This window comes from Myotis daubentonii, chromosome 12 (assembly GCF_963259705.1).
Source record: "Myotis daubentonii chromosome 12, mMyoDau2.1, whole genome shotgun sequence".
In the NCBI taxonomy this organism is placed as follows: domain Eukaryota; kingdom Metazoa; phylum Chordata; class Mammalia; order Chiroptera; family Vespertilionidae; genus Myotis; species Myotis daubentonii.
In genome coordinates this window covers 21,779,725-21,795,442 of record NC_081851.1, presented here as the reverse complement: position 1 = coordinate 21,795,442, position 15,718 = coordinate 21,779,725, and the positions used below count along the sequence as shown (strand labels likewise).

General features: G+C 57.8%; 1 protein-coding gene across 1 annotated transcript; it reads left to right on the top strand.

The window, feature by feature from the left end:
- Window positions 1–5,743: 5,743 nt before the first annotated feature.
- Window positions 5,744–15,644, top strand: GPAT2 (glycerol-3-phosphate acyltransferase 2, mitochondrial). Its single transcript, XM_059659125.1, has 21 exons — window positions 5,744–5,903; window positions 6,038–6,151; window positions 6,823–6,896; window positions 7,308–7,412; window positions 7,611–7,739; window positions 10,013–10,112; window positions 10,478–10,611; window positions 10,904–11,003; window positions 11,111–11,320; window positions 11,656–11,775; window positions 11,941–12,023; window positions 12,329–12,447; window positions 13,144–13,214; window positions 13,297–13,555; window positions 13,635–13,783; window positions 13,912–13,989; window positions 14,366–14,503; window positions 14,582–14,702; window positions 14,796–14,861; window positions 15,091–15,146; window positions 15,441–15,644. The coding sequence occupies exons 1-21, from the start codon at window positions 5,841–5,843 to the stop codon at window positions 15,555–15,557; spliced, it is 2,406 nt and encodes an 801-aa protein (XP_059515108.1). The 5' UTR covers window positions 5,744–5,840; the 3' UTR covers window positions 15,558–15,644.
- The last annotated feature ends 74 nt before the right edge of the window (window positions 15,645–15,718 follow it).

Here is a 15,718-nt window from a genome sequence, read left to right as displayed (position 1 = left end):
TTTTTTTTTTTTTTTTTGCATGAATTGTGCTTTGATAGTTTGTCTAAGAAATCTTTTCCTCCCTCTAGGTCTCAAAGATGATCCCCTCCATGTTATTTTCTACCAATGTTATAATTTAACCGTTCAGACTGACTTTTTTTTCTATTATTAATCCTCGCCTGAGGGTATTTTTTTCCATTGAGTTTTAGAGAGAGTGGGAGGGAGGAAAAGGGAGAAAGAGAAACATTGAGGTGAGACACATTGATTGGTTGTTTCCTTCGCGTGCCCAGACCTGAGCCAGGATCATTCCCAGGTACATGCCCTTGACCGGGAATCGAGCCCACTCACAACCCTTTGGCCCGGAGGCCGACGCTCTACCACTGAGCCACACCAGCCAGGGCCACCTTGACTTTTTAATCCACCTTCTCAGCACCCATCTTTTATGGGACTACATTGTGGCTTTTTTCTATAAAGCCAGAGTTTCCCCAGTAAGAACAACTCTTTCCCCACTGACTTGTGATGTATTTTTTTAAAAATATATTTTATTGATTTTTTACAGAGAGGAAGGGAGAGAGACAGAGAGTCAGAAACATCGATGAGAGAGAAACATCAATCAGCCGCCTCCTGCACATCCCCCACCAGGGATGTGCCCGGAACTCAGGTACATGCCCTTAACCGGAATCAAACCTGGGACCTTTCAGTCCGCAGGCCGATGCTCTATCCACTGAGCCAAACCGGTTTCGGCTGTATTTTTTTATTGTACCTAAACTCCCCTATAGCCAGGATCCATCTCTGAACTCGCCATACTGACCCAGTGGGTTGTCCATTCTTCCACTAACACCATACTGGGGATTTTAAAACAATGTCATTGTATGTCTGAATCTCTGGGTGGGAGGGGGAGTTTCCTGTAGGCCTTTCTCCCTCCTCACACATTTCAAAATAAGTTCATGTAGCTGGAACTTTTATTAGGATTACAGTGAAGTTATAGATAAATTTAGGGAGAATTGACATTATATATTAGGCCTCCTCTCCTTGATAGCAGATCCAGGTCTGAAAGGTGATGCTTCTTTTGAAATGTCTAATTGCAGCAAACAAAAATTACTCACATTTCTTCCAAAGATGCAACATAACAGGCAGAACTCTACTAGATGACAGACGGGTCTCTGCCATCCCAATCTGTCCAACTGTCATGTCTGAAGCGTCTGTCTTCAGATGACTTCTCAGCATCAAATCTCCCTACTGACCACTGCAAAACCCCACTGCCTCTTTACATGGAGTTCCTAGAGCAAAGAGGTATTGGGTAAATTCAAGTCTGTACTCTCAGGAGGCAACTTACGACTTCAAAATAGAGGTGTTTCTGTTTTGGAGCTTCAGAATCCCGGGGTTTAGTTGTGGGCAGTGTATTCCGATACAAAGAAAGACAAGAGGAGGGAAAAAATGGAGACTGCAAGTGCTAAAAGGACATTGCCAACGTGGGTGGTTATGGATAGACAGCCTGGGTAGATAGACACAAAGTGGAACAAAAAAAGGGAACTATGGCTCCACCCTGGAGAGGAAGGGTGGCGGCAGTCCCATCAGGGTGGTGTGTCAGAGAAGAGGGGGGAATGCGACCCGCCTTGGACTCTCAGGCCCAGCCAGGCTCCGCTGTGGCTTTGTTCATGGGATTCTCTGGCATCTGAAGTGCGCGCATCACATAGGTGCTGGGTGGGAACAGATCACAGTCATCCCCTTTCCTAGTCCGCAGGGCTTGCTGGTCCCCTGCGGGTGCTGGGAACGGCGGGAGGAGGCGAGCGCTCGTTCACCCGAGCTTCAGGCTGAGGTAGGAGTCAGGTATTAATCAAATGACCGCCGGAATAAAGACACCCTGGTCATAGCACCAGCTGCAGCCCGGGCAGCTCGTGGCTGCAGCTTTCCCTGACTATGATCTGGAGTTCTAATCAACAAAGGAAATGACACCGGCTCGGCTTGATTTGTGTTTTCACGACCCAAAACTTGTTTCTGGTGACTTTCTGTCTTTTCTAAGTGTCCCCAACTCGGAATTTTGCTAGAACCTAAACTCCAGCTTGGCGGCGTGTGTACCTGGAAACTCTTTCATTAGAACCTGGCTGTCCTCATCCACCCTGGGGGACCCGGGGCCTCGCGGATGTCTCCGGGCCCAGCGCGGGGACCCGGGGCCTCGAGGATGTCTCCGGGGCCAGCGTGGGGACCCGGGGCCTCGCTGATGTCTCCGGGGCCCAGCGTGGGGACCCGGGGCCTCGCTGATGTCTCCGGGGCCCAGCGTGGGGACCCGGGGCCTCGCTGATGTCTCCGGGGCCCAGCGTGGGGACCCGGGGCCTCGCTGATGTCTCCGGGGCCCAGCGCGGGGACCCAGGGCCTCGCGGATGTCTCCGGGCCCAGCGTGGGGACCCGGGGCCTCGCTGATGTCTCCGGGGCCCAGCGTGGGGACCCGGGGCCTCGCGGATGTCTCCGGGCCCAGCGCGGGGACCCGGGGCCTCGAGGATGTCTCCGGGGCCCAGCGTGGGGACCCGGGGCCTCGCTGATGTCTCCGGGGCCCAGCGTGGGGACCCGGGGCCTCGCTGATGTCTCCGGGGCCCAGCGTGGGGACCCGGGGCCTCGCTGATGTCTCCGGGGCCCAGAGTGGGGAGCCAGGGCCTCGCGGATGTCTCCGGGGCCCAGCGCGGGGACCCAGGGCCTCGCGGATGTCTCCGGGCCCAGCGTGGGGACCCGGGGCCTCGCTGATGTCTCCGGGGCCCAGCGTGGGGACCCGGGGCCTCGTGGATGTCTCCGGGCCCAGCGCGGGGACCCGGGGCCTCGAGGATGTCTCCGGGGCCCAGCGTGGGGACCCGGGGCCTCGCTGATGTCTCCGGGGCCCAGCGTGGGGACCCGGGGCCTCGCTGATGTCTCCGGGGCCCAGCGTGGGGACCCGGGGCCTCGCTGATGTCTCCGGGGCCCAGAGTGGGGACCCGGGGCCTCGCGGATGTCTCCGGGCCCAGCGCGGGGACCCGGGGCCTCGCTGATGTCTCCGGGGCCCAGCGTGGGGACCCGGGGGCCTCGCTGATGTCTCCGGGGCCCAGCGTGGGGACCCGGGGCCTCGCGGATGTCTCCGGGCCCAGCGTGGGGACCCGGGGCCTCGCTGATGTCTCCGGGGCCCATCACGCTGGCAGGCGCCCAGTGACAGGCCAGGGGCACAGTCAGCCCCGCCCCTCCCGCCCTAGGCGCGGGTCACGTGGCCAAGCAGCACGCTGAGGGGGCGGGACGTCGGGCCCAGCGCGCCTTCCCATTGGCTCTCAGAGCTGCCTCCCAGAAGGCGCGCAGAGCCTCCATCCATGACTTCCGCTTTCTGTGAGGCTGAGGCTTTGGCGGGAGTTGGTCGCCGGTGTGAGGTAAGACCCTTGGGTTGGCTGCTGGGCCGGGTCGGACCGGGCCTGGGATCGTCCAGGGCCCTGTCCGCTTCAGGAGCCACCTGGGCGCCCTTGGGGGGCGGGGGGGGGGGCAGGGGGAGGAGCGGGGGCCCTGTGGGCCTGCTGAGCCGCGAGTGCTTCCCGCCGCCATGGTGTGAGGGCCACACTGGCGACACCGCTGCGCTGGGCCTGGCCTATGGTCACCCTAGACAGGTGTGTGTGTGTGAGAGAGAGAGAGAGAGAGCGAGAGAGCGAGCCGCCCTCTCCTCAGCCTCAGGCCGAGCAGGGAGCACGCGCCGTGCGCCTGGCGAGGGCCAGGTTCTGAGGGCCAGGGCTGGGGCCTAAGGGTGAAGAGGTCCGTTCAGGCCGTGCTTCTTTGTAGGGGACAGAGCGGGATGTCACCCTCTGATGGAAGGAAGGCTTCAAACTTAGGTGTGGTGGCCGGTTGGTCCCGTTGCCGCCGGCCGGAGGCCTGTGCGCTGCCTCCCACAGAGGCCCGGCCAGGGCTCAGGGCTGTTTTCTTCACCGCAGCAGCCGGACACCATGCGCTTTAACCTAACAAGCTCCAGTTTCATCATCATGTTCCAGAATATTGTGTGGCGGCAAGGAGGTGTGTGGCTGCATTTGGCCCTCGGGATGGCAGCTTGCCGCCTGGGGAGGGGAGTCCAAGTAGGAGCTGCAGACGACACAGACCCCCTTGGGGGCTCCGGTGCCGGGTGGGAGGGTATCTCCCAGAACCGACCTCTGGATTGTGTGTGCCAAGTAGGTGCCGCCGTTGGCGAGTGGGAGTTACCCTGGCCCTGACTTTTCTTCTTTCAGGCCCCTTCAGGGTGAGCACGGATCTAGTGGGTTTAGATTCTGAGTGAGGTGGCCTGGGGCTGGGGGAAGGCACCCTCCTTGCAAAGCAAGCAGAGTTCCCCAGATTGCAGTCCTGGCTTGGGAGCTCCCTGTGCCCAGTGTCTGTGCGTGGGGCTGTGAGAACATTTTCAAAGTAGGAGGTGCATTTGGGATGAGTCTGCCCGAGCTCCTGCACTGCAGGAATCGTGACCCTGGTACCACTTGGCTTCCTGGTTTTAAATAGTGCTAATTGGGGGGGGGGGGGGGCAGAGGAAAGTACGGCCAGTCATTGCGCACTTCCTGGGTCCCTCGCCTGTGCAGGGCAGACTGCTCGGCAGAGATGAGGCAGCTGCCGCCCTGGCCACAGGACACTGGCAGACCATGAGAGGAAGTGAAACTCAGCTCTGGAGGAGGCTCCCACCCAGCCCAGCAAGGAGGAGAGGAAAACCCTAGAGCAGGGGTGGGGAACCTTTTTTCTGCCAAGGGCCACTTGGATATTTATAACATCATTCGTGGGCCATACAGAATTATCAGCTTAAAAGTTAGCCCGCTGTAGTTGGTCAAACATTTCATTAACTCACCCCTCATGCCTAGGCAAGGCCAGACCACACGATTTCACGGGCCGGACATTGCCCACCCCTGTCCTAACGGGCGATCCAGAAGCATCGTGGACTTAGAGCCATGGACAGAATTTGGTGGGAAGGGAGAAGGCACCTCTGCATGGGCATGTGCAGCGTGTGGTGGGGCAGGGATAACATGAGTAACTGGCCCGGCCTACCCCTCAGGGACACGGTAGAGGGGTTTTTAGGGCCTAATTTCGGGGCCAGGAGGGATTCCGTGCTGCTTTATGGAATAGGCATTTGTTAGTTCAGGGGAGTATTATGGGAAGGAGCGGCTGAGGAGCAACCCAGTGGATCGTCTACTTAGAGGGCTCTATGGGAGGATGGATTTCAGAAAAATCTGTCTTGTTTCCAATAAGAAGAGCATTCCTTGGAGACAGATCTGTGTGGTATTTCTCCGTGTTCTGACTCCCCAGCTATCCCCACCTAGTACCTGGTCCACATTCGGGTGATGGTTGAGTAGGTGAAGTGCCATCTTCTGGTGTGGAGGAGAAGAGCAGCTGAGCAGGACCCGGTGGTCTTGCCGCCATGGTCCTGTTCCTCTTTGGCCGTCTCATAACTCCCTCCTGCCAACCCAGCCTTGTTCTTTCCCTCTGCACAGAAGGGTCTGACTCTCCAGTGCAGCCCTCATCTGTGCTGGGATATGGCAGGGTGGGTGCTGATGTAAGACAACTGGCCTCTGTTACGTTAACCCTCAGGTTGGCCCCGATCTGGACTCTGAGACTTTTTGAGGACAGCTGGCTCCGTGGTGGGTCCAGTGGAGTAAAGGGCATGGCTTTGGTCTAAGTCAGCTTCCTGCCTCGTTTCTCACCACTGCTGGCCTGGGTGTCGTCTCTCTATCCCAGGGATGGGAATTTGGTGGTCACATCAGGACTTCCAGGTTGTGGCTCAGACTCCAGTACCCCCTCTGTCCTTCCATCTCTCCCCAGGTCATTTTGCTGTGGTGAGAGGAAGAGAGGCAGAAGTGGCTGGTTCTCAGATCTTACAGCCCTCCCAACCCCCCATGGACACCATGTTGGGAACCAGACTCCAAGCTCAGCAGAGCAGTAGCCAGAATGGCCAGGAGGTAGTATGGCCCCTTCCATTCCCAGAACACCTTCTGCCCTCTCCCCTCCCCTCCTGTACACCTCACTCTTAGAGCCTCCCTCCTTCTGCCAAGGACTTTGAGTCTTTTCACCCCTCCCTGTGGCCACTTTCCAGACTAGCCCATGGACCTCGGGCTTGGGGATGAAGCTGGAGGCTGTCACCCCATTCCTCGGGAAATATCGCCCCTTTGTGGGTCGCTGCTGCCAGACCTGCACCCCCAAGAGCTGGGTGAGTAGTGTAGAGCTGGGCCCCAGCCTGGGGAGCTTGAGGTAGCTTGGTTGTGGTTCCCTTATGCCCTTCCAGGTTTGGCCCTCCCTGCCCATGCCTTTGTTCTTGTCTTAGCGGGAATGGAAGCACTGGTACTGGCTGTGTGGTTGGCCTGGGGCTGGCTCGCAGCCCTGGGAGAGTTGGGTGGGGAAGTGCGAGGCACCTGAGAGGACAGGGTGTGGTCAGAGAGCTAGGATCTGACCATGCCTGCACAGTCCCGTTGTTCAGTTTGGGGGACCTGCCCACTTAGAGTCACCCAGCACTCAGCACGGGCTTGAAGTCCTACTGTGTGGGTCCACGCCTCGTGTGCTGGTGCTTATGGAACCCACAGTTCTGGTGGAGATCCAGGCTACGTGAATGTTCTCTGCGGTAGACGAGAGACCTTCTCAGAGGCTTGAATATGCCACTCTGCAGGGGGGCGGTGCTGTAGAGAATGCAGCCCTTCCGCTTTGGCCGCAGAACCCCTTTTCCTGAGTGAGCGTCAGGATCTTTGGGGAAATGCTGTATACAGTCCTGTTTCCTGGTAGACACGGTAGTCCATCAGGCAGAGACTACAGAAGGCAGAGCAGGGGCTTTCCTTTGCCGTTTGCAAAGGCCCCCAAAGACATGCCATCCCTGCCCCTCTTGGGCAGGAGTCCCTCTTCCACAGAAGCATAATGGATCTGGGCTTCTGCAATGTGATCCTGGTAAAGGAGGAGAACACCAGGTAGGCAAAGCCGGGGGTGGGCAGGGCCCTGAGGTGTGGGACTGCTAGGCTCCTGCTTGTGGTGTCATTTTCTTTATTCAGTGGGGAAGAAGGGCCCCTACCCTTTGCTCCATACCCACAGGCAGGAAAGTCAGGGAACTGCGGAAACACCTGTGCTTCCTTCTGTTAGTATTGATGGGCTGCCCACTATGTGTCAGGCCCTGAACCTGTACCCCACTCAGTGGCGAGTGGGTGGGAATGGGGCACAGGTGGGCAGGTGCTTCCTCATCCTGCTCTGTGATAAGCCAAACTCAGGTGTTCCCTGGCCATGGGATTGGGTGTGATTCCTCCCTGACGCACTGCCCTCTGTGGGCCTTAGTGGGAGGTAAGCTCTCTGAAAGATCTTCCTCTTGCTTCCGGGGCTGTGTTCAGGTTTCGGGGCTGGCTGGTTCGGAGGCTCTGCTATTTCTTGTGGTCCCTGGAGCAGCACATACCCCCCTGCTGGGATGCCTCACAGAAAGTCATGGAAAGCACTGGGTGAGGAGCAGGGACTGGGGTTGGGCTGCCACTCCTGGGATCCTTGAAGGGATGACACCTCTAGGCAGGGGAGGTTGGGAGGGCTGGCTTCGAGAGTGTTAGCTTTGCCTAGGTCTGAAGCTATGCCCTGGGCTGAGGGAAGTGACCTGAGGGACCTTAGCCATGCCCCAGCCTGACACCGCTCCCTTCACACCATAGGGTACAGGATGTCATCTCAGGGAGGGCTCCAGGGGGAGCTGGGGAAGGCCAGGTGCCCAGCTCAGTGAAGAAGGAGGTACAGCGCATCCTGGGTCACATCCAGGCCCCGCCTCGCCCCTTCCTGCTCAGGTAACTGTGCTGAGGGACATTCAGTCCCTAGGCTAGGCCTCTGCCCTTTTGGAGAGTGAGTGTTGACTGTGCTTGGGGAAGGACTGGACTCCCCCACTGGGGAGCCAGATGGTGTGTTTACCAGAGGGCCTGAGGGAGCCCCTGATCTGGACACTGGCCTTTTGAGGACATCTGGCTCCATGGTGGGACCAGTTGGATATGGGATGGGGCTTTGATCTGAGCCAGCCCCCAGCTTCCAGCCCAGTTTCTCACCACTGCTGGCCTGGGTGTTGACTGTCCTGGGTTGGGAATTTTGGGTTCACCCAGGAGCCTCTGGTTGTGGCCCAGATTCCAGTACCCACCTCGAGCTTTTCACCTCTTCCCAGGTCAGGTTCCTGTGGAGAGAGGGAGACAGGCAGTGGTTTCCCCATCTTATAGGTCCCCATGCTCCCTCCCGAATTCATCCTGTTGTCATCACTTGCTCCCTCTCACATTCATTTGCACAGTCTGGGCTCTTTTTAGATACAGTGTTGTTCCCGGGGGAATGAAGGGGTACACATGTCAAAGCGAACAGAGATACATATGGCTGCAAGAACGGGATAAGTGCTGGGACTCAGAGAACCTGGAGGGCAGTAAGAGACCTGAAAGCCAGACATGAAAGGGGGAAAGGGAGCCAGCCTTGGAGGAAGGGGTGCAAGGATGGGACCAACAGTCCCACTAGAGCGAAGAGCATGAGCTGTGGCCACAGAAAAGGGCCGGGATTGCTCATGAAGCTGTGGTAGCTGGAAGCTGGCAGTGAGCTGCTGAAGATGAAATCAGAGGTAGAAGGGACCAGATACACAGGGCCATACAGGAAGTTTGTATTTGACTTCTAAGTGCAGTGACAACTAATGGAAAGTAGGGAATGACAACAAGATTAATTGAGATCAAGAGTAGAGATCAGAAGACTGTCTGGGAAGCTGTTTTGTTAGTCCAGGTGAGACATGGTGATGGCTTTGATGGGAGGTGATAGTAGAGGTTGGAAAAAGGGACTGAGAGACCAATCTGAAACTAACAGGACTCACTGACGGATTGGAGGTCAGGGTGGGACAGTGAGGGAAAGGGGAGAACTCATGGGAGAGCCGTTTTCTGGTCAAGCACCTGGTGGTGTGGATGGAGGGTGCGGGTTTGGGAGGAGTGTGTTTGGCCCACAAAGGATGTTTGGATACAGAGTTTCAGACACCTGACATGCTGGTGGAGGCATTTGTTTATGTGAGTCTGGAACTCAGAAGAGGGCTGAGACCAGGGATGTACATTTGCAAAGCTTTAGCACACGATGATGGTTAAAGTTAAGCCAGAGGATGAGTGAGTTACGGAGGGAAAAAGGGTGCAGGGAAGTGTGTGTCAGACTCAGCTGTCCTGACAGAACTGAAACGTTAACTGGGAAGGATCGAGAGTAGAGGAGGTTGGTGACTGTGACCAGCCTCCACATGAAAATCCTTTTGACTTTGTTGAGACATCCAGTCCCCTGACCTGGCCACCTTTATAGTATCAGCTACTCCTGGTGCAGCTTCAATTCCAGGGCTCCTCATGAGGATAGCGCCCCTGTGAAGGAGTCACTGGGCACAATCACAGGCACCTTTGAACCCCGGTACCTGCCTTCTCTGTACTGAGCAGCCAGACATTGGTAGAGAAGAACACACTGTGTGGCTTTGCTTCCTTCTGAGTGCAGTTCTGCAAGGGGCACAGGCTCCGATCCAGACTGTCTTTCTCATCCTGACCCGCTGTCAGTTGATGCTCCATCTTGTGCCATCAGATGAGGACATGATGCTTGTCCACCACATCTTCAGGCTAGCTGCACCTATGCGCCCGCCCTCATTTTAAGCCAGTCCCCTTCAACTATCCCTTTTCCTTCTCATATCACAAACTCCTCCCTTTTTATTTCACCTTTCCCAGCAGTTGGCAAAGAGCCGGCCAGGCTATGCCTGGAGTGAGTCTTAGTCCTCTAATCTCCTTTGGGGTAAACGGGGGCAGGGAGATGCTCTGAAGCTGATGTGAAGCAGCTGCACCATGAGGTCTTCCTGGGGGGGCGGGGGTGTCAGCATCTCACAGGCATGGGCTGTGGTGTCAGGCCCACCTGCCAGTCCAGTACCTCTTAGCTTTCTCTACTACTCAGCAGTTTCTGTAATCTCTCTGAGCCTCACTTTCCTCTTCTGTAAAGTGGGGACAGTATTGGAGGCTCAGGGAGATGCTGAGGGGCCCTGTGTCATGGGCAGTGCATGCCACACCTCAGACGGGGCCTCGCTGCTCTCCAGGCTGTTCAGCTGGGTGGTTCTGCGGTTCCTGAACTGCCTCTTCCTGAACGTGCAGCTCCACAAGGGCCACATGAAGATGGTCCACAAGGCCGCCCAGACGGTAAGCCCTCCTCACGATGGGATGGGATGGGATGAGATGGCAGGAGCAGAGCTAGGCCGAGCCCTTAGTCAGGACCAGCCTCACTGCCTGGTGGGAAAACGCCATTGCTCTTTGATGGCCATCTCTTCGTGTCTCAAGCTCTGCTCCCAGGGGGCTTCCTCTAATGTCTTTTCGTCACGGTCTTAACAATCATTACATCAGTGCGTTACCTTAAAAGTTGTCGACAGAGCTCCTCTCCTTTTGGGAAATGTGCTCCAAGGAAGAACTACCCAGCTGAACCCTTTGTCACTCTGTGGCTGGTTTCAGCTCCCTGCATCGTCAGGGTGGAGGCGGGTTGGCACTTCCTTCTGGCTCTCCCCAAGCAGGGCTCGCCGCTCGTCCTCCTTTCTACCCACAAGTCACTCCTGGATGGGCTCCTGCTGCCCTTTGTCCTGCTTTCCCAGGGCTTGGGCGTGGTCCGTGTGGCTTGGGACCCATGTGCCTGCTCCCCCATCCTCAGGTAAAAGCTTTGTGCCCCCAGACATGCATGGGGATGTGGGGATGTGGATGGGGGTGTGCTGGCAGCAGCTACCCCCAGACCCTCTTCCTGGCCTCTTTGTTCCCAACCTTCTACCAGTTCAGCCTGTGGGCTCAGATGGTCAGCTATGGGTTCTGGGGCCATACCTGGTTTCAGCATGTTCTGGCAGGACCCAGGCTGCCCTGGGTGGACTGAGGCTCTTTCTAGCCTCCTGCTTGGTCCCATCTCCTGAGCCCCTTCTCTCATCAGGCTCTGTCTGCCCTGTGCCCCACAGAGCTCTGCTGAGGAAGCTTGGGGCGCTTTTCCTGCCCCCAGAGGCCAACCTCTCCCTGGACAGCTCCGAAGGGATTCTTGCAAGGGCTGTGGTCCAAGCGGTGAGTGCCCCCAGTGGTTTTGTTTGGGGCCCAGGCCAGGGTATCAGTGCCTGTTGCAGCTCTGGCCTTGACACCTGCCTCTGCTACCATCCCCCCACCCCTTCCAGGTTGTGGAGCAGCTGCTGGTCAGTGGGCAGCCCCTGCTCATCTTCCTGGAAGAGCTCCCTGGGACCCAGGGGCCTTGGCTGTCAGCCCTGGGCCAGGCCTGGCTGGGACTGGTGGTGCAGGCGGTCCAGATGGGTGTTGTCCAAGATGCTATGCTGGTGCCGGTGGCCATCACCTATGACCTGGTTCCAGATGCATGTGATACACACCATGTGAGACCCTCCTGTCACTTGGGACTCCAAGTGGACACCAACTCCAGAGAGGAGGCACAATGTATTATGTCCTATGGCTGAGTGCCCCTCAGCGCTAGGGTCAGGGAGGTGCAAAGGAATTCTCCCCCTACAGTCATCATCCCGTGGCGCCTGCCCGGCTGATACAGAAATCCTCTATTTCATCCTCAAAGACCCCACTAGGGAGGGATTTCTCGTTTCATGGATGCGAACATGAGCTTGGAGAGGTCCTGGTCATGTACCAGTTTGCAAGATAAAGTTGAGCAGAGAGCATTGCTCCAGGTGAGCCAGCTCCCTTAGCCCCTTCCTTCCTGCAGGCCACAGCCCCACAGGGGCTGTGGACAGGAGCTCTGGCTGTCCTACGAAGCCTGCGAGGCTGGTGCTGTGGCCCCCGGGTCTGTGCCCGTGTGCACCTGGCCCAGCCTTTCTCCCTGCAGGTATGATGTCTGTTGGGCAAAATTGGGAGGATCTGTGGTCTGTCGTGGGGCTTCTGGCAGCTTGGCCCTCAGAGCCACTGCAGGGAGTGTCTCACCTACCTCCGTGGGCTGTGTGCAGGTGTCCTGGTGGGCAGGTAGGCCACCTGAGAGTCTTGTTCTGGGCAGGAATACACCATCAATTCAAGAAGCTGCTGGGGCAGCAGGCAGACCATGGAGCAGCTGCTGCAGCCCATTGTGCTGGGCCAAAGGTAGGGATAGCGGCAGGGGAGGGTGTGGATCTCGGGGGCCCAGCAAGCAGTCCTTCAACACATACCCATAGACGTTACCAGCTCCAGCCTCCTCTCATCAGATATTCTGGGTCATCTAGAACAGCCTGACACCCCTCCTTACCTCTAATCTCAGTGTGGGAAATGGCAGGGGCTGGAAAGGGCTGGGGAGCCATCCCTGCCCTGGGGCTGGGCTGGGGAAACACCCTTTTTTGAGAAAGCTCTGGGCTTCCCCAAGATTGTCTTTAGGCTGGCTCCCCTCATCCTATGATCTGTCTCTATCCCAGTACTGTCGTCCCAGACACTGAGAAGGAGCAGGAGTGGACCCCAATAACTGGGCCCCTTCTGGCCCTCAAGGAAGAAGACCAGCTCCTGGTCAGGAGGCTGAGCCGTCACATCCTGAATGGTGAGGGGAACTAGGTCTGGGCATTTGGGGAGGGTCCTGGGCTGTTCCTTCTCTCTGGGTTAGCAGGTTTTAGGGGCCCTCCATTCTAAGTGGGTTTCTGTACCTGACCCTCCCTCACGTGTGGCCCACCTGGGATATGTGAGGAGTGAGGCAGCCAGGGGGAACATGAGGGGCCCCTAGCGAGCGCCCACAGGTGGCTGCCTGAGCTGCAGAGTATGGGTTGTGCAGAGTGCAGGTGCCTGGATCCAAGGTCACCCTGGCCCTGTCTCAAGTTCACCGCTTCACCTCTCTGATCTGCACTGTAAATGGCTGACTGACTGGGACAATGCACGTGAGGGACTTAACACAGTGCCTGGAACAGAGGGACTCTTAACAAAATGGTCATTACTACTGTCTTCTTAGGTGCCCCTCTGTGGCAGAGACTGTGGGTTGGTGGGTAGACCTATAAGGCAGGGAAGGTCCCTGGGCTCCCTGCCTGTCTCCGTATACATTTGGTAAACGCCAGTTCTCCACTGGGAAGGTGGTTCCCCAAGCACCCGGCAGGGAGGGTGGCCACAACTCCCTGGGGTAGAGTTGTAGGGGAGGCAGGCTGCTGCCAGGGAGGCAGGGCAGGACTGTTCTTAGCACAAACATTGGGTGATGGAACCGGCTACTGGACCTAGGCCCCTGACCAGCATCCCCCAATCCCGGCTACAGCCAGTGTGGCAAGCTCTGCAGTGATGAGCACAGCCATTATGGCGACGCTGCTGCTGTTTAAACACCAGAAGGTAGGCAGTGTGACAGGGGAAGATGGGGGGTGGCTGGGGAAGGGATGTGACCCTGCTGCTCAGCCCTGGTGCTGCCCACCAGGGTGTGTACCTGTCGCAGCTCCTGGGGGAGTTCTCCTGGCTGACAGAGGAAACGCTGCTGCGTGGCTTTGACGTGGGCTTCTCAGGTCAGCTGCGGTGCCTGGTGCGGCACACTCTGAGCCTGCTGCGAGCACACGTGGCTCTACTGCGCATCCACCAGGGGGACTTGCTGGTGGTCACTCGGCCCGGCCCAGGCCTCATGCACTTGGCACGCCTGAGCACCCAGCTGCTGCCTGCCTTCCTGAGCGAGGCCCTGGGTGGTGAGTCCTGAGGGCTCAGGGATGGGTAGGGTGTCAGATTAGGGGATGGCTTCCTCCTCATGCCTGGCCCCCTCTCTAGCCTGTGCAGTTCGGGCGCTGCTGGCAAGCAAGGTGCCACCAGAGGGGCCCTGGGAGCTGCAGGGCATCGAGCTGCTGAGCCAGAACGAGCTGTACCGCCAGGTCCTGCTGCTGCTGCATTTGCTGCCACAGGACATGCTGCTGCTGCAGGTCAGGCCTCCCACCGACCCACTTGGGCCTGGCACCCCTTCAGTTATAGGAGGGGCTGTGCCTGCCCCTCCCCTGCCCTTAAGCCCTGCCTGGCTCTCCTGAAGCTACATGGACGCCTTTCTCCCCAGCCTTGCCAGTCTTCCTACTGCTACTGTCAGGAGGTGCTGGACCGTCTCATCCAATGTGGGCTTCTGGTTGCTGAGGAGGTAGGCAGGGCCGCTGAAGACAGAGCCCCTGCCTCTGCCATTCTGTGCCTTGGGACTTGGTGGACCATCCCAGCCCTGGGCCCATGTAGCTATCATGACAGGGCTGCACAGTTGTACCGCTCAGGGTCTCTGCACTCCTCCTGCCCCCACATTTCTTATCCACAGGGCCGTGGACCTTGAGGGTGGGTGCCTATTTCCTCCCACCCTGCAAGTTGGCTCAGCAGGTCTTGTGTGGCCCCAAGAGGCCTCTTGAGGTCCCTAGGTCTGCTTTTACTGGTTTTCCTCCATGTGCCTGGTCTGCCATGTACCTGATCTGGGGGCTCAGGGCTGAATCTTGGCCAGCCTGACAGAGACCAATGGCTCCTCCGGCTCCCAGACCCCAGGCTCCCGGCAGGCTTGTGACACAGGGCGACAGCGTTTGAGGGCCAAGCTGCTGTGGAAACAGAGTGGGGACTTTACTGATAGTGACAGTGACAGCGATGACTTCGAGGAGGCTGAGGGCCGGTACTTCAGGGTGCGTTGGGAGAAGCCACTGGGGAAGGAGGCAGGGGAGACAGTGGGAGCTGCCCTGACCTGGTCTGTCCCCCTCCAGCTCAGTCAGCAGTCTCGCTGCCCCGACTTCTTCCTCTTCCTGTGCCGCCTGCTTAACCCGCTGCTCAAGGCCTTTGCACAGGCTGCCACCTTTCTCCACCAGGGCCAGCTGCCCGACACTGGTGAGGCCCGAATTCTCCTGGCCATCCTTACGGAGGGGCTGAGAGCTTAGGCTCTGCCTGTGCCAGCAGGCCTAAGTGTCCTCTGCCCCACAGAGTCGGGCTACGTGGAGCAGCTGTTCCAGTTCTTGCAGGCCACTGCCCAGGAGGACGGGTTTTTCGGTGAGTCCCCAGCAGCCAGGTGGCACCCAGGAGGCAGGGGCTTGCTGGTGGTTGCTGCCCTCTACTGGGCAGTGACAGCCCCACTCCAGGAAGGAGGGCTGGAGTAGAAAGGCCTTTAGGTGCAGTGCAGTCTGAGCCCTGCCCTGGGTTGTTCCTTCTTTTGACAAAAGAGACACGTAAGCCAGTAGCTCTCTGTACCCACTAGAGCTCAACTTCTTTCTTTCACCAGAGTGTGCGGATCCAAGTCTCGCCATCAAAGCTGTCTGGACCTTCAGAGACTTGGGGGTGAGCGGAGCCATTCTCACCCTCCTCCTATGCCCCCTGCCTCCATCTTGATAGAGCTGCTCAGGGAAGCCCACCTATGCCCACCCTGGGTCTTCCCCAGTGTCTCCCAAGAACAGGTGTGACAGGAGTTGGAGATGGGATGGTTTCCCTGTCCTTGGTCTCCCAAACCACCACTTTATTCTACTGGGACAGTGTAAGAGGCTGCATTGTGTTCAAACCCTATGGCCTAAGGGGCCAGAGGTCTCACTGCAGGTTTCCCCATGGTGAGTGCTCACAGTCCTTCTCATGGCACAGGTGCTGCAGCAGAAGCCCAGCCCTGCAGGCCCCATGCTCCACCTGTCCCCTACATTTGCCAGACAGGACAACCAGGAGAAGCTGGAACAGTTCATCCAGCAATTCATTTGTGACTAGAACTGTGGATTAAGCCTGTGCTGAGACTTCTCAGCCCCAGAACACACCAAGCCCTGGAGCCAGAGGCTGCCCATAAAATCATTGAGGTTTGATTGTCTCATTGCCTCTTGCTTTCTCCGTCCCTTGGTGTGATAAATGAGAGGCCTGGACTGGACAAGTCC